Below are 21,386 nucleotides of genomic sequence, written 5' to 3'. Positions count from 1 at the left end.
AAGCTGGCGGAGGGAAGGTTCAAGTTGGACATCAGGAGGTGCTACTTCACGGTCAGGGCGGCTAGGGTCTGGAACCAGCTTCCAAGTGAGGTGGTGCAGGCCCCCACCCTGGGGGGTTTTAAGAGGAGGTTAGATGACCATTTTGCTGGGGTCGTTTGACCCCAGTACTCTTTCCTGCCATGGCAGGGGGTCGGACTAGATGATCTGCCTAGGACCCTTCCGACCCTAGAAACTATGAAACTATAAATCCCAAGAGTAAGCGGGACAAGCCCCATTCTTCCTGCTTACCCAGACCTGCCTCCAGAGAACCCCACTCGCACACAGTCACCCCGTGGTCTCCAGGGGTAGGTCTGGGTAAGCAAGCAAAGTGAAGCTTTCCCCATTTACCCAGATGGGTCCCCAGAGACCCCAGGGGGTGCAGATGAGTAGCCAAGGAACCCCAGACTTTCCCCCCTCACTCAGACCTGCTCCTGCAATCTCCAGGGACGCATCTGGGGAAGTGGGAAACCCAGCAACCCAATTCGGCCCAGGGCGTGCAGGATTGGAGCCCTCAAGCCCCAAGAAAACACACTGCCATTTGTCCCACACCATCAAGGGGCACCCAACAAAACAGATCACCTGTGTCAGGACACACTGTAGCACAGCTGATCCACTTCATTTGGTGGCATCTATTCCTACCCTTAGCGTGAGAAGGAGCAGGCAGCATGCTGCCATCAAGAAGTTACATGACAGCAGCCTATGAATTTATGATTAGTACAATAAAGGGTCAGAGTGCTGTTTGTAGCCTTGATGATTCAAGAAATTTGGGAGGAGCAAAGGTTTTTTTTTTGGTGGGTGATCTTTTTTTGGATGAACGATATCATTGGAAGAGATGCTAGACATGCTTTTGGGCACAGATGTCTTAATTCAAGTCTGAAAAAAATTAATGGAAAAAAGGTCAGGGAAAGTCATATGAAAGAAAAATATATATATCAAATTACCAGATTTTTTTTTCACTGGTAAAATTAAGGAAAGTCAATCTAGCTCCCATTTTCCTTGCCCCATAACAGAAGTACAAGGGACTATTTGAGAAATCCATAGAATGGAAAATGGAATACTTTAAAAAGAAATTTTTCTAAAATTTTATAATTTGCTGCTGCATAATATTATTTGAACAAAAAATTAGGACAATCCAAGAAAGGACAAGATGTACAAATGCAAACAACAACACTAGTAGTAGACAGTGTGAAATTCCAAGAGTTATCAACCTTCATGCTTCTGGTATAAACTGTTCTCGAGGTGAGAAAGGAACATCTTCTTGAAGTAGAATATTGCATAATACAGTTAGAAAGGAAAGTTATACCTTCCTCAAAAATAATAAGACTGGGTATGGTTGGAAGCAGAATACCAGACTGGATGGAATATGGACTTGTTCTGGTATAAGTAGTTCCTACTTTTTACTTCCAATTATAATCTATAAATCACAGACATGAAATACCAGTACACTGGACAGCACAGAATGAATAGCATTGAATTAAAAGCTTAATTTATACCCATTTTTGCTTATCCAGGTAATAATGTTCAATAAGTTCATTTGTGGTGCATTTACTTAATCGCAGTTCTTCCTCCAGTACCTGAAATTGTAGGAATATGAACAAAATCCAAAATCAATTATTTACTAGGCAGGAAACACAAATCACAGGATGCTAAACTGATATCATTGGGGCAGGGGAAAGAAAAGGGGGGTTAGGTAACTTCTGAGGCCCTATCTACACGTAACACTTAAGGCATGATAAACTAGTTTATTACGCCTGAAGTGGTCACCCCGTCACAAGTTCAACCAACTAATGGTATGAGATAAAGTGGAATAAGCTACAAGTTATTCCACAAAAATATGTGTAATAACTTGTAGCTGTTTTCTATCACACCAGTTAACTGAGTGTGTGCCCAGGGACCCCTGTGGCTGGGAGCACCATCAGCTAATCAGAGCTCCCAGCTGGGGGGGAGCACGTAAAGGGCTGAGCCTGGGACCTCCCAGCTGACAGGAGTCCCAGCTGCAGGGGACCCCATGCACCCCTGCAGCTTTGGGGGTTTTTTTGTTGTTTTGGTGGGGGGGGTTAGGGCTGGAAAGGACCTCAGAAGATCATTGAGTCTAGCCCCCCACCCAAAGGGCAGGAAGTCAGCTGGGGTCATAGGATCCCAGCAAGATAAGTATCCAATTTACTCTTGAAGTTGTTCAATGCAAGTTTTTGAACCACCTCCGATGGCAGGCTATTCCAGACCTTGGGGGCTCGGACAGTAAAGAAATTCTTCTTCATGCCCAGCCTGAAATGGTCTTGCAGTAGTTTATCACCATTCGACTTCGTCATCCCTTGGGGCGCTCTGGTGAACAAACGTTCCCCCAGATCCTGGTGAACACCTCTGATAAACTTATAGGTGGCCACCAGATCGCCCCTGAGCCTGCGCTTTTCCAGGCTGAAGAGTCTCATAGCTCTCAGCCTGTTGTTGTAAGGTCTGTTTTCCTGACCTCCGATCATGTGCATGGCTCTTCTCTGGACTCTCTCAAGCTTCTCCACATCCTTTTTGAATTGTGGAGCCCAAAACTGGACACAGTACTCCAGCTGCGGCCTCACTAAGGCCGAGTACAGGGGGAGAATGACGTCCCGGGATTTGCTTGAGAAGCATCTATGGATGCAAGCCAGCGTTTTGGTCGCTTTACTAGCTGCCGCATCGCACTGCAGGCTCATGTTCATCTTGTGGTCAATGATGACCCCCAAGTCTCTTTCTTCCATAGTGCTAGCCAACATAGCACTGCCGAGCCTATAAGGATGCTGCAGGTTTTTCCTCCCAAGATGGAGAACCTTGCAGCAACTGTGATCTCCCAGCCATGTGGGGGAACAACACGCACCCCGCAGCTGGGAAATGACTGCGCTTAGGTTGCAGCAGCTGTGGTCTCCCAGCAGTGGGGGTGCGTGGTATACCCTATGGCTGGAGATCACAGCAGCTGTGGTCTCCCTGCTGCAGGGACCCCTGGGGTGCCCATGTGGCTGGGGGCCCAGGTCAACTGATGGGGCTCCGAGCCATGGGAGCACATGGTGTGCCCCTGAAGCTGGGAGTCCTGTCAGCTGACCTGGGGGAGCTTGCTTCTTGCTGATGCAGGGGAAGCCCAGGATTGGGCTCCTTCTACATCGGCAATAAGGTGCAGTGGGATCTAATGCACGATCCACACATTCACGCCTCCTGCCATACACATGTGGCATGACAGAAGGCACAACTGTGTAGATTGCGCATTAGATCTCATTGTGTCTTTGCCTGCACACGTAGAGAAGCTCTGAGATTTGCAGATATATCATTGATTATAAAGTATTTCAAATACTACAGGAACCCAGGTAATGGTTGCTTTCTTGGGCCTGACTGAATGAGGTAGGATAAGATGCAACTTATTTTAAAGGCCTTGTGACTGGGGAAGTGCTGGTCCTCTTCCATCTAACTCTCTTTTCCTTTATGCAAGCTACCACTGAGGAAATGGTTTCAGCTGAAGAGCTCGTTTTTATTCCCTGCTTTCAGCTTTTCACTCTAGAATGCAAGTGTACAATTGTTAGTCATCTCTTCCCCCACAACTTACTATTGACAGTGTTTTGGATGGAAATACTCCCTATGATAACAACTTACCCTGACACATTTTCTTTGGTCAAGAAAAGCACTTATGGTATTGTCACAGTGTGATATAAGAGCTGGTTCAAATCACCTCAATCCATGATTATCACAAGCTAAACAAGGTTAGACTGGGCCAGAACTTGAAGGGAGAGTTCCCAGGGCAAAAATAATAAAGTAATTGCCAGAACCAATGCTTCTATCACTACTATTTAGGAGGTTGTGCTCTTCACTGTGAATCAACATTAAGCTGTATGCCAAACTCGTGCTGGGGAGCATAGAGTTATTTCAAGGGCTGTTTTGATTTAAATGTGAAATGACATCCCAATTTTAAGGGTAAACTGTGCCCTTGAGAAACTTCATTGCCTCGCAAAATTACACATATGCATGCATGTGCACAGAACTTCTGTGGTATATGATGGAGTCCTAAATTGCTGTGTAAATTTTCTGTGAATGAAGAGATCAACCCACTTTATGGACAGTCTTACAGAGATTATAAATGTCATGAAATAGAGGCGATTGGAGGTAATTTCTAACACTGGTCTACACTGCTGGCGATTTCATACAGGTTTGATAAAACTGGTGGAATATAATTTGTGCTTCAATCCCCAGTATAAGCTCTGAGCCTTTGTATCACATGATGATAGATTGTTCTGAAGGTTGTGAAAGTTCAAAATCACTTAAATAGCTGTCTTCCTTCTTTTCTTTTCAATTAAACCTCTCCTCAGATTTAGATCAATTTAAATAATCTTATACCATATTTTCTCAAATATAAGCTGCACCTTTCCCCCCAAAACTAGCCAGAGGGGACCAGCAGGTATTGGGGGAGTCCCTGCTCCCCCAAGCACTACCAGAAGTGACAAGAAATAATGGTCACAAGCTGGCAGAGAGTAGATTCAGACTAGACATCAGGAGGCGCGACTTCACTGTCAGGGCGGCTAGGATCTGGAACCAACTTCCAAGAGAAGTGGTGCTGGCTCCTACCCTGGGGGTCTTTAAGAGGAGGTGAGACGAACACCTCACTGGGGTCATTTTACTCCAGTACTTTTTCCTGCCATGGCAGGGGGTCGGACTTGATGATCTGCTCAGGTCCCTTCCGACCCGACCAGCTATGAAACTATGGAGCGAGCATTATAGATGAGGAAAAGGCATCCCCACAGGCCTGCACATTTGCAAGAGTGGGGGAGGAGGGAGCAGAATTAATTGTCACATTAACGCTATCATGATCCACTCCCTCACCCCCTTGCCACCAAATTTCCAGACTTGTGGGGAGCTTTCCTCTCCACCCACATGTTGAGTTGGGTGCTAGGATCCAACCCAGATTCAGTGCATAGTCCTGGGCTCAGCAGGCAGCCCCAGAGGTAGCACATGGGGTTAGTCCTGGTATGTGGCTCTGGAGCCAGCAAGCAGTTTTGGACTCAGGGCCCAGTCCCAGCAACAGCACCCAAGGTCAGACCTAGAATGCAGCTCTGGAGCCAGCATGCAATTTTGGACTCAGTGCACAGTCCCAGGCTCTCACACAGCCCTGACAACAGCACATGGGCTCAGACCCAGTACACAGCTCTAGAATTGGTGTGCAGCTCCAGACCCAGTGTGTGGTCCCAACTTCATGCTCTGGGTCTGATCTGGCACGTGGCTCTGGAGCCAGTGTGCAGGGTTGGACTCAATATGTGGCTCTGGAACTGGGCAGGTCGGTCCATGGGCCCACCTGGCACATAGAGCTGGCACCACCCTTGGAAGCAGCCTGGGCTTCCCAGCTGTTGCCACTCGCTTACCTGAATCAAAGAGTTTTTCTTCTTTAGGCTCCCCTTCAAAACCAAGGTATGTACTATACACACAGCAGTATGCTATATGCAAGAAATATAGTAATATATTTGCCTTATAATCTCTATTCCACAGAGTTTCCAGAGGCAGCCCCTGTCCTTCTGCATGGAATAACCCAACAAGAGCCTGCAAGAAACAAGAACCCAAAAGCATCAGGAAGGGCTGGAACTAATCAGGTTTCTCTTAGGAGACAATTCAGGTGAAGCTATCCAGAGCCTTTTTGGTTGCCCAAACTGTGGGAGATATCAGAGGACGGCTGCAGAGCAGGCTGGCTTGTCTGCAGCATGGATCTGCTTGCAATGGAAGCTCAAATAACCCATCCAGCTCCTCAGCTCTGATTTGAAACTATCTACAAACTTGCAGGGTTGAAAGCAACCTCAAGGGTCAGCTAGTTCAATCTCCTGCACAGATGCAGGATGTCCTGTTTCTAAACCATTCCAGATGGATGCCTATCCAGTCTCTTTTTTAAAATCTCCAAAGAGATACCACAACTTTTCCAAACTGTTTGTTCTATTTTTCTACTGGTCTTAGTTGGAAAATGTTTCCTGAGACATGATCTGATTCTGCTTTGCTACAGTTTAAACCCATTACTTCTCATCCTGCTATCACGTTCTATACAAGACCAAAATATCATAATACAGGCAACCCCCGCTTAGCGCTCTTAATTGGTTCCTGAAAAACCGAGGGTTAAGCGAAACAAAGTATCTGACAACCCAAGATGGCAACCACAAATGTTTTTAATGACCCAAGATGGTGACTGCGAGCGTTATAATGAAACTTGCTGAGTGCTAAGTGAAATCAGGTATCAATTTAAAATGAGAGTTATAGCAAAATAGCACTAAGTGAAACAGCATTAAGTGGGGGTTGCCTGCAGTGAAAAAAAATCTTTAGTTTACCTCAAGTGTATAATAAAATCTTCCAAAGAATTCCACAGAAACATCTCTATTACTATCCAGAGCATCAATTATTAACTTCAGCAATAAACCCCAGAGATCCTCAAGAACTCTGAGAAGAAAAGAAGAAACAGTTGTAGAAACTTTGATCCCATCTCCTTGTCTGTTTAGTTTAACTGATAAAGGTGAAGCTGACCAATTCAAGCACAAATGAGATGTTCTGTTCCAATTCAAGCGTCTGAAACCTTATAAATAAATACAAGATACAGGGACAACCTCTAAGGAAAAAGGAAGAGTATTAACAGAGCACCAAGAAAGTCTAACAGAGATTTTTTAAGCAATTTAAAAAATATTGTAAGAATTTGGAATCATCAAATTGTAAGATCCTGAAATTATACAACCACAAGATCTTATTGCTTTTGCCTTCATCTACTCGTTACTGACTCTCCAGACAGCTAATTACTCCCATCTCCAAACTCTCCTTTTCTGGGGAAGGTCACTGAATGGCTCGTCACCCAACAGTTCTAGGCACACCTGGATGTGACTGGATTCCTGGACCCATGTCAGTCTGACTTTTGCCCTGGATACTGCACAGAGTTTGTAGCCTTGGTCAGTGATTTTTGCTTAGAGAGTGACAGAGGAAACAGTGCCCTGCTGATCTTGCTCAATCTTTCAATGACCTTTGATACAGCTGACCAATGCCTTTTACTTTAGGTGTTTGCCTATGCTGTTTCTGGGGACCCCTTCCCCCACGGTGAGCGGGTTTAGAACAGGGATGGGCAAAATACAGCTCGCAGGCCATATCCAGCCCACCATTTGATCCTATCTGGCTCACTGGCCACTGCTGGGAGCCTGCAGAAGGAGGGCTGTGCCCCGCACCACTCTGCTCTGCCACAGTTGGGACCGGGCCATGTGCCACTAGGTGCAGTGCGCCACTAGGAAGTGAGTCCATGCCAGCTGCAGCTGCCCCCAACTTTCCTTTGTATTTATTGATCCAAATTAGAAAAAATAGTGCGACTGACCAAATCCCCAAAAAACGCTTGTGAACCATATGTCGTGTTGAAAACCTGACCAGAAGAAGAAAATGTAATTCACACCTAACCCTCTCACCAGCACAGAAACACCTCAGGCAAGTCTGATGTACTTATGTGTAGTGTACTGCGTAGCTAACTTTGTCTTGGAGAACCAGTGCCATGTTTGATTTGTATCAATGCAAGGGAACCTGAAAAGAATGCAAATTCTGCCATGCGTGTCCCACAAGGTTTATGCATTGTCAACACAGGGATTAAAAGAAGTGACAGACAGTGATTGATCATGTGAACAGAGGATACTGCTGCATCCCCAAGGCCTTTGGAATAAAGCATTTGAAAGGAAAGATGCACTGGAGTCAATATCTTTAAATAAATTTACAGCTTTAAACTAAGTTTGTTGGGAGATGGGGATGCAGAGGTGCAGAAGGACACTTCGACGTCAAGCCAGGTGACACAAGGAGGAACAACCCAGGTAAGTGACAAGGGCCCGGGCAAATTTGGGAACAAGAGGGCAGCACAAACACCCATAGGAAGTCTCAACTGCCTCTACACAAATGCTACAAGTATGGGGAATAAGCAGGAGGAACTCGCCCTCCTGCTAGCTAGCAAAAACCCAGACCTGGCTGGGCTTACACAAACCTGGTGGGATTCTACCCATGACTGGGCAGTAGACATCGAGGGCTAAAAGTTGTATAGACAGGATAGAGCAGGGGGAAAAGGGGGTGGAAGGGGGGGGTAGCGCTCTATATTAAAGAGCAGTACACATCCTTGATGATCAGGATGGGTTCAGAAGAGGGGCAAACTGAGGCGCTCTGCTTTAGAATAAAAGGGGGTCATGGGGAAAGGGACTTGATAGTGGGCATCTACTACAGACCGCCTCACCAGCAGGATGAGCTGGACCTCAAATTTTCAGGTCAGCTCACGGAGGCTGTAAGGACAAGGGATGTGGTTGTCATGGGTGACCTAACCTCCCCAGACATCTGCTGGAAGGATCAGTCAGCCACATCTAAACGCTCACGTAGGTTCTCAGCCTTCATACAGGACCTCCACCTAACCCAGGAGGTACACAATCCCACCAGAGGAAATGCCTTGCTGGACTTGGTCCTTGCCACAGGCAATGACCTGGTGAGGGATCTGCAGGTGCTTGACTACCTGGGCATTAGCAACCACCGTCTGCTAGAATTTACTGTCCAGCGCAGGGTGGTGAAAGCAAGCAGTAAGGCAAAAGTCCTTGACTTCAGGAGGGCCAGCTTCAATGAGCTAAAGAGATTAGTGAGAGAGACGTTGGGGACTCGGCGCCTCAATGAGATGGGAGTCCAGGACGGGTGGTTGTTACTTAAGGAGACAATCCTCTGAGCTCAGAGGGAGTCAGACCCAACATGAACCAAAGGGGGCAAGAGTGCTAAAAAGCCTCCTTGGCTCAGTAAAGGCATCCAGGAGGGCTTAAGGCCAAAAGGCAGCATACAATGAGTGGAAGCAAAGGGCTATCATCAAGGAGGATTACACCTCCGTTACTCATGATTGCAGGGAGGTGGTTATGAAGGCCAAGGCAGAGATGGAACTAGGGCTGGCGACTAGAATTATGGATAATAAAAAGCCCTTTTTCAAATACATAGGGAGTAAAGAGAAGGCACCAGGTAATGGGGGGCCCCTACAAGACAGACTTGGCAATCTGGTGATTGCAGCAAAGGAAAAAGCTGATCTCTTCAACAAGTCCTTTGCCTCAATATTTCTGAGCAGGGACCGGGACAACTCCCCCATTAGGATTACAGACAGGCTCAGGGGACACAATGCCATGCCTAGGGTCAGGGACGACCTAGTTAGGGAACTCTTGTAGGGGCTGGACATGTTTAAATCAGCAGGTCTGGATGCTCTTCATCCAAGGGTACTCAGGGAATTGGCGGGGGTCATAGCAGGGCCCCTGGCACAGCTGTATGAGCACTTGTGGTGCTCTGGCCAGGTCCTAGAGGACTGGAAAAGGGCCAGTGTGGTCCTCATTTACAAGGGGAGAAAGGAGGACCCAGGTAACTATAGGTCAGTTAGTCTTCACCTTGGTCCTTGGGAAGACCTTTGAGAAAATTATCAAGGAGCACATCTGTGGGGGCCCAGCATGGGAGGTAACGCTCAGGGGCAACCAACACGGGTTCACTGCAGGCAGATCCTGCCTGATTAACCTGGTTTTCCTTTTACGACCAGGTCACAACATCCTTGGATGCGGGCGTTGAGGTGAATGTTGTCTACCTGGACTTCAAGAAGGCCTTTGACACTTTCTCACCCCATTCTCACAAAAAAACTAGGCGACTGCGGCACTGATGCCTAAACAGTCAGATGGGTGGCAAATTGGCTTGATGGTCTCACCCAGAGAGTGGGGGTGGACAGGTCATTTTTGACCTGGAGGGATGTGGGCAGTGGAGTTCCCCACGGCTCGATCCTGGGGCCTGTACTGTTCAACACCTTTATCAGCGATCTGGATGTGGGTGTGGAAAGCACGCTGTCCAAATTCGCTGATGACACAAAGATGTGGGGAGAAGTGGGCACACTGGAGGGGAGGGACAGGATCCAACTAGATCTAGACAGGTTACAGAGGTGGGCGGATGAGAATAGAATGGAATTCAATGCAGACAAGTGCATGGTGCTGCGCATCTAGGAAGAAGGAACCTGCAACATACCTATAGGCTGGGGAACACCCTTCTCAATAACACAGTGGCTGAGAGGGATCTTGGAGTCATTGTTGACTCTAGGGTGGACATGAGCCGCCAATGCGAGGAAGCAGTCAGTAAGGCTAACCGCACTTTGTTGTGTGTTTACAGATGCATCACAAGCAGGTCCAGGGAGGTGATCCTTCGCCTCTACGTGGCGCTGGTCAGGCCGCAGTTGGAGTACTGCATCCAGTTCTGGGCACTGCACTTCAAGAGGAATGTAGCTAACCTTGAGAGGGTCCAGAGGAGGGCCACTCGCATGGTCAGGGGGCAGCAAGCCAGGCCCTATGAAGATAGACTAAAGGGCCTGAATCTATTCAGCCTCCACAAGAGAAGACTGAGAGGGAATCTGGCGGCCATCTATAAACTCACCAGGGGGGACCAGTAGAAAATAGGTGAGGCTCTGTTCCCCCAGGCACCACCTGGGACAACAAGGAATAATGGCTACAGATTGATTGAGAGCAGGTTCAGGCTTGATATCAGGAGGTATTACTTTACGGTTAGGGCTGCCAGGCTCTGGAATGGGCTCCCAAAGGGAGGTGGTGCTCTCCCCTACCTTGGGGGTCTTCAAGAGGAGGTTGGATAGATATTTGGCTGGGGTATTACGATCCCAACATTCATTCCTACCCAGGACAGGGGGTTGGATTTGATGATCTGTTCAAGTCCCGTCTGACCCTAGAAACTATGAAACTATAAATAAGGTAGAAAAGCTGCTTACCTGTTCCTACAGCACCACAACATATGCCCAGTATCATACATGACATGGTCTTTCCAGGACCCCACAGTCCTTACCATGTTCCTCTATACAACAGTTGCAGACAGACACATCCTGTTGTGAACACGTCTTCTAATCCCTGCCTCTCTCCGAGAAGCTGGCATGATGGAGGTTTAATGCAGGCTGCATGATGAAACTGGGCCTTGTACCTAAGGGACCCAGACCTATTTGAACCCCTGTTTTCTCAAGAATGAAGGGAGTTTCACTGGGAAGTTTCTAACTGTGGCCCATGGGGAACAAAGCCATAGTAGCACGGAATTGGGAACAGAGGGAAAGATCTGGAAGGGAGGTGACTAGCGTTTAAATGTTTTGGCCCCAAAATGCTCCCCCTTTATTTCCTAATTAGGCCCCTCTGTTACTAAGCATCTTACCAAAATGTATGGCCAGTATCATCAAGGATGAGTAATAACAGTGACGTTCACTTATTAACAATTTAACATAACCTCTACCATTTAACTGTGGAATACAACATCATTGCTTATTCTAAAACCAGTTACCTCCGAAACCACAGTAATACTATAACACTTGAGATTGGAGTAAAGTAACCTGATGACCAAGCGGTACAGTACCTATAGAGATTCTCCTTTACTAAAGAGTCATTCAGTATTATTAATCTGTCATCAAGATATTTCATTAGGGGGGAGACAGCCTAAAGGAGGAGAAGAAAGGGAAATAGTTACTCATAAAATAGAATGATAGATAACAACTGATAGTGTGATCTGATAATCATAATAGTTGCCAGTGACTGAAGAGGAAGTTAAAGTAATGAGAGGGGGAAACGGTTAATATGCTATTTAAATTGTTTAATTATTGAGAAAACTAAAACAGGAATCACGTTATAGTAAAATGACTTATTAACAATAAAAATAAAACTGCCTCATAACTTACCTCATCATTTTGTATAGAGTCTGGAGAAAGGCTTATGTGCTGTATGTACTTTTTAATGTCTCCTATCATCTATTTCACAAAACAAAAGAATACAATTTACATGGCCATATAAATACGTTCAGGTAAAAGCGCAGGAACTATTCAAGTCAAAAATCAGTTATTTTTTGTCATTACTACCTTAGTCTCCAGAATCTCCCATAAGGACCGAAGCTTCATAAGGTCTGTGCATTTTGCAAACACACTGTATATTACACTTGAAGAGCTCACAGTCAAAAGATGAAATGAATGAAAGCAACAAGTAAAACATAATTATGAGGTCAGGAAGATAGGCCATGGCTTGCTAACTTCATCTCCCCCTCTTCTGTTAAAATCAACAAGTTTCACTTTATGTATCTGTAACTTCTGTCTGTTCCCACTTATGTTTCCCTGTCCATTTCTAATGCCAACGTGCTGTTTCAGCATGGGAAGGTAAATGCCTGTTGCTGCTCAGACTTGCACCTCTTCCCTAGGGACAAGTGTTCTTAGAAACCCACCTCTAGGAAGAATGCACCCTGGCAACAATTACACTATGTGGAGACGGATAGTCGTAGCTCCATCCTTCTGCTCCGCCTAGGAGACGAGAACTTTTTAAAAATCTTCCCTCTGGGAGGAAGAAGCCCTGAAACTCCTGCTCTATGGGCAAGGAGCAGTGCCACTTGGGTATGTTTGTACCACCTGGGTATAAGCTTGCGCAAAACAATGCAACACCAAGCAATCATGTATTTTATCTCGACTAGTATACTACCAATTGCTTGTGCTCTTATGCATGCACAATACCATACCTACTCCTGGACCTGCAAGCTTGCTTTATTTATGTACTTATCTGTGTCCTTATCAGTAAATCATTTTGCAAAACCGAAAAAACTGTACATAAATAAAGTAACAAGTACAGTGTATTTCATGCTTTCCTTCCCTAATTTAACATGTGGAAATTTCATACTGGAGATGGAATATGAGTAACTCTAGCAGTTATCAAAAAAATACTAGCTTTTTGCACTAGTTCAATAATGTTGAAATTTAGAACAGTTGTGTATTTATATACTAACTATATATATATAACTTAATACTAAATAGAAAGATGAGTTGATAAGTGGAAGAATTGCAAAGCCCCAGGAATACCTTGTCTGTCAAGTGGGCGATTGTATTTTTAGTCTGTCTCTGCAGATCTACGTCAATACCCTGCCACTGAACGTCAAGTGCCTTGGGAACTCGTTTGTGTCCTGGGCTACAGGATTCCACCACCACCGATTCCAGAGATTTCCAATCTAAATCCTTTAGGATATGCCCAATGAATTTCCGAACATGTTCAACATTATTCAAAATTGTGCAGAGCTAGGGAATGAAGAAAAGGTAATGGCTTATATTGAAGGCATGTTCCAAGTACTCTAAATATCTGGTGCAATGAAAGAATAGAAACATCCCAATGAGTAACACACAGTATTTTGATATGTACAACATAAGTATCCATTTGAAATATTATCAGATATCCTGCTAGAAGAGGAACTTACCTGCAAACTAAAAAGTGGCATGAGAAACTGATATCAGGTACAGGAGCCCAAAGAAGTGGCTACTGGTGAGGCCCCAGGATAAAAGAAAAAAAATCAGGTAACAAATACAAATACTCTCTCCCAGTATGACAGGCAGGGGGAGAGTAATAGGGCTGCTATTAAGAGGATGCCCCTGGCCATTAATTTTAAGCTCTATTCTCTGTTCTAGTTTATGGCTGCTTAAAACCCATTCACTTTGAAGGCACTTTTATCTAAATCCTCTGGCAGCTGGAAAGTATCAGCTGTCTCTGTGTCTTTTTCCAAATCAACCAGACTCTTAGCTACTTCAAAATGTGAACAGAAGAGTCTCTACTGTTCTCTTGCACACCCCATTTCCTGGATTCTTCCCTTCCCTTGTCTAACTCCAACGTCTGCAGCAGCAGCACAGTAATGTAAAACCAACACACTCCTCGTCAGCTTCCAGGTTGCTACTCAGAAGCTTTTAGGCAGTTACAAAGCTGATGAGTTTGTCATATTCATTCTACTGCTACTAGTACTTGGGGAAGCTCTGAACTGAAACAAAGGAATTGAAGATAGCACCATACAAACTTAGGAAGATAACACCATATTACATATACTGAGTTCATATTTGGAAAGTTATATTAATAAGACAGAAAGTTATTTTTCTTTTCCAAAGGAAGCTTAATCTATGCAAAAATGCATCTCTCAGACTCTACCAACAAACAGGAAAGTGGAATGCTCAAGTTCTATGAAGACCTGAAACACCCTGCCATTTTTCAGTAATATTGTTATATCCATTGTACAGGGAACTGGACAAAAACAAGATGAACTATACATTCTGACTGATGAGAAGAAATTGGATAAGTGGTATTACTGAAACACAGCAGGATAATTAACAGGATTGGAATGCTATAATTACTGGTTATGACCACTTTAGGCTGGATAGGACAGAAAATGGGAGGGATCAGCATTCAGCATGAAAGCTCCATGTTATGGAGTTACTATTAACTCTAAACTTCATGCTCCAGACTGCATGTGAACCAATGTCCCCAGAAGATATTGATGGGTGTACACTACAGACAACTAACCAAGCAGAAAACAGGAGAGTGGCAGATAATATTTGTAGCATCTAGAAACAGAAAACATGTTATCAGGAATTTGTATTTGGAGATGCATGCACTCCGCACTAAAACATCACTCACTAAAATTTCTAAATGTTACACACCCAACATGACTAGTGACTACTGAGGACATCATTATAACTAGGGTTTCTCTTTGTATCATGACCCAATTACATTAAGAGTAAATAGAAACTAATCCCAGCCAGTACTATAAGTGTATCAAAAGGGCTTTTTTTTTTTCTAATTTGAGAACAAAATCAAGTGGGAAAAAGGTTAAATAGAAAAATGTTAAGGCAAACTGGAGTTACTAAAGAAAAGTTAAATTGTCAAAAAAATAAATAGCCAAAAATCCACAATTGGATAATCATGAAAGAGAAGGATTTCTCTTAAAAGACTATCCTGTTCAAGAGGAGTAGGTAATACACATGAGCACATGTGCATACACATACACTCTTACTATATGTAAAAGAAACTAATTAAGGAAACTAAAGAAACCCAAGAGAGAGACACTTGTAGAATTATGCTTTGTGATTTGACTTCCCCTTTAAAATAAAGTCAAACAGAATGTTTTGTTCAAATGCATCACACCTCCCTGAACCATTAATTTCTAAGGTGTACCCTGCCATACCTTCTGCATAACTTTATTTTAAGCATGTTTAAGGATAAGATATTACTAAACTGCATAAACACTGGTGTGGAAAACACTGCTTCATTCTTTCATTTCATCACACCTCACGCACCTGCTCAGTCATAACTCCACTTTCTGAATGGTGGCTTTTATCAACTTTTCGTCTGATCAGTTCTGAGTATTGAATAGCTGCCCTGCTGATATCCTGTAATGAGGTGGAAAGAAGGAATCTATTAAAAAGATTCAATTAAACATTTATGAAACACAGCAGGAGTTTAATTTTCAGTGCTCTGTCTTTTAAAAAAGCTTGTATGAACTTGCCATTTGATTACTAGCACTACTTTAGATTCAGGAATTGCAACTGCTGTTTCAAGCTCCTCAGTGCACCAACAGAGAGGCAATCCATTATTTTTTAAAGGAGAAAAATAAAATGAAAGACAATGTAAAATTAGCCAGCAAGTAAAATTAGCCAGCAAATTGAAGTGTCATTGAAAAGAGTCCCAGACAGCCACAAAAAAGTATGAAAACCATTTAGTGAACAAAGTGTGCATGGCAAATGTATTAAATGTTAACCATTAATACCTACATCCAGATTACTGTGGGTTACGATTTAAGTGGGGTCACTGAAAATTAACCCCACTCAGCACTGCCATGTGCTGAGCACCTTGTAGCAGACCACAAGCAATTTCTATTCACAGTAAGCACAAATGTGGAAGCTATTCATGGTCTCCTAAGAAAGTTTTAGTTCTCCAACAAGGTTATGTTTTTAAATAAAAAACAAAACAAAAGCAAAAAGAGTTAGAGTGTCTCATTCTTATTCACATTTCTCCTAATTCCAACTCTATTCAAGTAAGCAGGGTTATTTCTGTTTACACCCAGTGTGATACAAGAATCTTTGCACATATGCACCATAACAGCACATATGAGCATGCACTACCACTGTGAGATAGAGAATACCAAGCTACTGGACCTGCAGGTATGACAGTATGGCATTTATGATTTATAGCCTATTCAATTACTAATAGAAAAGAAGGGAAAATAATGGAAAAATATTTGCAGTTTCCCCAAAAATCAGAGTTGCATCTAAGAGACAAAGATTTTTTTGTATGTGATACCTTCTACTGAACCAACTGCATGGTTGGGATAGACTTAGACAAGCTTTTGAAGACAAAAACGCATTGCATTTGGTTAGTCTAATAAAAGATTTCACCCACAGAAATTCTTGCGTTTCCTGGGCCATCACAGTTGCAACGTAACTCTAACACTAGCACATCTAAGTTATTCACATGTACCAACAGACAGTTAAGAAAACTGATGAAGAAACTACCTTCCGAGTCACCTGACAAACGCGTTTGAAATCTTACTATTTTTACATAAGATCAATGCTTTTGAGGGCCTTTTGAAATACAAAAATATTTTATGAACAATATCCAAACAACGGAAGGTCCGACACAATAGACCTTACTTTCATAGGGAAATATAGTACTTTTATGCAAAGTAACCAAGATCAGCTGGAAGATTCCCCTTATTAAGAGCATTTCAGTTCTTTAAACATGAATATAATATTTAATTTTCAAATTAACCCTAAATTCATTACACCGGCAAAAGTGAAGCTAGTAAAACAATTTTGCCATTTGTGTGTGGGGTTTCTCTGAAAGTCATTTTCCAGTGAAAAAATCTTATTTCATAGATCACACCTTCTAACGAAAAAGCAACAGTAATAAGACATACTTGCACTTTGTAACTTACATCCACAAGTTGAGTTATAAAAGTAAAGGCTTCTGTGGCATCAGGCCAGGAAAGCTGGAGCCAAAGCTCTTTCATTAGCGAGAAACAGACTGTTACGTCAACTGCAGAGCTGCTGTACTTTGAAACCGAATCCACAGACTCCAGCTGCACAAAAGAAACAAGGCTTCAGCTGAGACTAAAGAACAACTCCTGACCAATGTTAACGGGTTCTTGAGATGTTCTGTCCTCACAGATTTTACTCCACATGAACAAGTGATCACCACTTTCTTTTTGAACAGCAGTACGCAGTGGTCACTTCTGCGCCTTTTGTATCTTCCAGACCACGGCTGTCCAACATCCAAGGGGCAAGGAGCTGCACCACCCACAGGCCGCACTAGTGGGGGCCATATACTGCTTGGCCCCACTTACTGCACCCCCACCTGGGCACCCTTCATACTAAGCTCCCCAGCTGCGTCTCCCCAGATGTATCATGCCTCCTAGGCATCCTGGATTGTGGGGTCCCCCAACACTGTGGGCTGCACTGCACTTCAGTGCCCTGCCCCGTTGGAGCCTGGAGCCCCCAGGTGCTTCTGCAGCCAGAGCAATGGGGGAAATAGTAGCTAGGTGGAAGCCTGGGGGGGGGCACAAATTAACCCCATGTGGGTCACATACAGCCCACGGACTACCAGTCTGACAGCCCTGTTCCAGACTATTGTACCCCAGGGAATAAGAGAGAGCGAGCCACAACCACATCGCTCTTCCAAGTTTCTCAGAGGCAAAAACTGTGGGCTACATGGAGTTTTCTCCATGCTTTCCTGAGTCCCTGTGAAGAACTGACATCCTAAACAATGGTCCGGAACACACTCCTTTCCCAGGAAGATCAAGCATTAAGAACATAAGAAAATAAGTATTGCCATTTCCGGGGTCAGACCATAGGTCCCCCTACACCCGTGTCCTGTCTCTCTGGTGCAGGGAGTGGATGCTGAGGAGAGGGGTGTGGGTTACCGCCCCTTCCTCCTCTCCCACTGCCCTTTCCAGCATTCAGAGATTTAAGAAGGTCTGATTCAGATGTGGTACCCCTTATCTAGTACGTTCAAGACCTACTGATGAGCCTTTCCCCTATGAATGTCCTTCACTGAGTGTCCATCAGTGACTAGTATGGTGAAGTTGGACAGCGGCCTGTTCTACTCCACATTCCGCTCCAAAAGCACAGGTCATTCATTTGGCCTTTTTCCTCTAATTAAAACAAACAAAAATAACACACACTATCCCGAGGACGCAGTTTTCTCCTTGGGAAGAAAAAAGCAAAAGAACAAACTGCATGTGACAAATCTTAAATGTTCAGCTTCCACTCCAAGGTCCTACAGGGATAATGGAATGACTTGAATGGAAATGGGAAGACAACTGGCTAAATAATTTGTTGCGAATATTATTAATTGCAAGAATTTTAAAACACTCAATAATTATGTGCAGATATAACTAAATTATTCAATGAGTTTGTCTGAAGTGAAAGAAAAGCCACCTTTAAAAGAGATGAACAGTTTTGTTTTACAAACAAACAAACAAAATGGAAAAAAAACCTAAGACAGAGATACAAGTTTTTGTTGTGTGTAATAGCAGAAGTCTAATGCAGCTCTAGTAACAAGAGGTGCCTCAAGCTAGCTCCATGCTGCAGCTTTCGCCAACATAGGAGGTATCAGATTGAAGGAATGGCAGGGAAAAAAAAGGCACATTTACAAACACTGGAGTTGCAACCAAAGGCAACACAGAAACTGTTTATCCTCTTCCCCAATACTGTTAATATTCCCTTTTTTCCCCTCTGAGGAAGCAAAAAACAATACTAAGTGAAATCAAGGGGTTGCAAAACAGTTGTCACTTAGGGACAGAATAATTTTTCTCTGTAAAAAATATTTTCTAATTCAACAACAAGATCTAGAATGCAGGAATTTGGCCTGTACCTGGCAGTTCAGCCTGAATGACTATAAAGATTTCTTATGTGCTTAAAATCTATTTGCATTTGACTGCTTTTCTCTTTTAAAGAGAAGCACATGGCTAAGAAAAAGCAAAGGGAAAACTTAATCTTTGCATCCCAGACTATGCAGAGCTGGAAAAATGGTTACACTGATGGCTGCACAGAATAACTGTAATACCCAACAACAACATGCAAAACAGAGAAAAATGTAAATGAGTTTGAAGAAATGTACTGAGTTTGAAGAATCATTCTGTGATTTATTCAAGAGAGAAATTCTGCCATGTCTGAAACCACCAGTTAGTCAAGGGAAGTATTGTAAGAGTCTGATTTCTCACCATGCCGCCTGGCATATTTTGTTGTCATGAAAACTCACAATTCCAGAGCAGTTAATGGAAGGGACATAAAGCAAACTTTAGACTAGTTTGTAAATGGGTATCAGTCTTAAACCAGAAAAAACCCCCAAAAATACAAACACCAACAGGGTGAAAAACAGCACAGTCTGTTGTTATTACTTATAACACTCACCTTGTCTTTTTGCACTGCCTTTTGTATTCTTTCGCATGTTTTTTCATGTAATGTCCTCAACAACATATGGATTGGGATTTTGAACAACTCATGAAATCCTGATAGGGTCAAAGACTTATTGTCTCTATACAAAAAGATGAGAGAATGTTTCTAAAAGGTAATTCACCTGCACAATAATGTATGTTCTTTAAGATATGCAGTCCATATATGTATTCCAGTATTGGTATGTACATATCTAGTACACTTGCTGGAGAACTTTCTAGTGACCGGAGACAGCTGGGATGGAGTGTACACCCCGTCCAGCCCAGAATAAAAAGGATGGAGCCATCTTAACCGCACCCCACTTCCTACCACCCTTAGATCCTAGCATGCAAGGTCTCTATAAAGTAGGATGGATGCATAGAGGGTTGCTGGCTGCCTCTGGATCACATTGTTGCAAAAAAAGCTAACAACATACTAATATGAATAAACAGAAGCAATTCTTCCTCTGTTGAGTACCAGTGAGGCCTTGCCTGTAGTACTATGTCCCATTTTGGGCACTGCACTTCAAGAAAGACATGGATGAACTGCAGAAAGTCCAAAAGGAGAGCAAAAGAAGTGATTACAGAGCCAGAAAACATGGCAAATTAGGAAAAGTTGAAAGAATGTGGACTATACAGTCTGGAAAGAAGTCAGAAGGTATATTTGATACAAATAGGTTTGTTATACAGTGGATGGTGATCAGTTGTTCTCTACATCCACTGAGGGTAAGACAAGAATAATATCCTTAAATTTCCATGAGGGATATTTCTCCCAAGCATTCTAAAAATTTTATTCTGACAAAACTGCTAAGGCCCAGCTGCTTGGCATGGCGTGGTCTGATTTACTATACAAATTACATCAAGATGAAGCAGGAAACAGTTTCACTTACTTCAAAGGGAGACATTCTTGAAAACCTTTTATTTCATTCAAGGTGATATGAAGTTCAAATATGAGTTCTCCAATGTAAGGTTTCAGTTTGCAATCCTCCTGTTCCAGCTTCACATTTACTTCTTCCATAGCAACACTGACATCGTCAGCTACCTGTTGTGAATTGAAAAAACAAAAAAACAACCTCTCTCATTAAGAAATCCAAGCTCTGTTGGAAGAGGGTCAAGTACAATGAAAGGGATGTTTAACCAAATTGTTTAATTTATATCTTGAAAGTTTTTGTAGAAGAAACAGAAAATAAAAGAAAGACTATTGCAGGTTTTCCACATGATACTGCAAAGCTTAGCCAAGATTTACAGAAAGCAAAGCCAAATATACAACTATGGACATTGCTGAAGCTTGAAATTGTCTACCTTACTGTGTGGTGATTGCAAATTAACGCAAAATAAAATAAAAACTAACTCTGAAATGACACCCGAAGAAGAACTGCAGCTACATACACAATGCAGACATACATGTCACTCTTACCAATTTGTCTAGCTGCCAATAGGAAATAGGAAACAAGTCTACCTTCACAATACTACAAAAAAGTGGGAAAAACAGTTACTCCCTGCCAAAGAACTGTGAAAGGCCATTCTTAAACAAATTTAGTCCTTTCCCCCATATATTCACATATTTGGATACAATCATGTATTCTGTGAATTATAATATCTTATAAATCAACAACGTAAACATCTTTACAAAAATCCATAAAGTATAAGCTTTAGAAAGCTGCTCCCATTAGCCTGAGTGGCTGCATGATTAGACCTACAAATCTTCACACTATAATAAAAAAGATTGTATTTTTTAAATTAAATTTCCATCTATATATTTTTGACATCCTACCACTCTCTTATTTGAATACCTAGAAAGAACCTACATGGGCCATATTCATCTGTATCACTAAAGAAAAGGAATTCATAGCAGTTATAAAAGAATTGAATACAGAACTGAGTGTGAAAGAGAAAAACTGCATCAGTGAAAAGGCAGAATTTTACTGACAGCTATCTGCCAAGGGTGTTTGCCAGTAGTACAAGACATGTGAAAAAGAATCCCAAAGTGAAGTCATGCTAAAACACAACTACTGGAGAAGTAATTAAAAACATTTTATTTTATGCAATGTTCAGCATATTTAGACCAGGAGGTTCATACTGGTTAATCGACAAACCCTTCT

At 43.0% G+C, this 21,386-nt stretch overlaps 1 protein-coding gene across 1 annotated transcript in view; it reads right to left on the bottom strand.

Annotated features, from left to right (window-relative positions):
- BAIAP3 (BAI1 associated protein 3) overlaps positions 1–21,386 on the bottom strand; it is a 71,095-nt gene that overhangs the window by 6,849 nt on the left and 42,860 nt on the right. The window contains exons 19-28 of the mRNA XM_025193583.1: positions 20,175–20,326; positions 19,265–19,388; positions 16,789–16,932; positions 15,152–15,244; positions 12,902–13,114; positions 11,744–11,812; positions 11,425–11,504; positions 6,354–6,462; positions 5,512–5,583; positions 1,533–1,613 (exon numbers count right to left, since the gene is read on the bottom strand). Coding sequence (XP_025049368.1) covers positions 1,533–1,613; positions 5,512–5,583; positions 6,354–6,462; positions 11,425–11,504; positions 11,744–11,812; positions 12,902–13,114; positions 15,152–15,244; positions 16,789–16,932; positions 19,265–19,388; positions 20,175–20,326 — 1,137 coding nt within the window. The remainder of the gene's footprint in view (positions 1–1,532; positions 1,614–5,511; positions 5,584–6,353; positions 6,463–11,424; positions 11,505–11,743; positions 11,813–12,901; positions 13,115–15,151; positions 15,245–16,788; positions 16,933–19,264; positions 19,389–20,174; positions 20,327–21,386) is intronic.

Source organism: Alligator sinensis, unplaced genomic scaffold (genome assembly GCF_000455745.1).
Source record: "Alligator sinensis unplaced genomic scaffold, ASM45574v1 scaffold1269_1, whole genome shotgun sequence".
Taxonomy (NCBI): Eukaryota; Metazoa; Chordata; order Crocodylia; family Alligatoridae; genus Alligator; species Alligator sinensis.
This window is presented reverse-complemented; position numbering and strand designations above follow the sequence as displayed.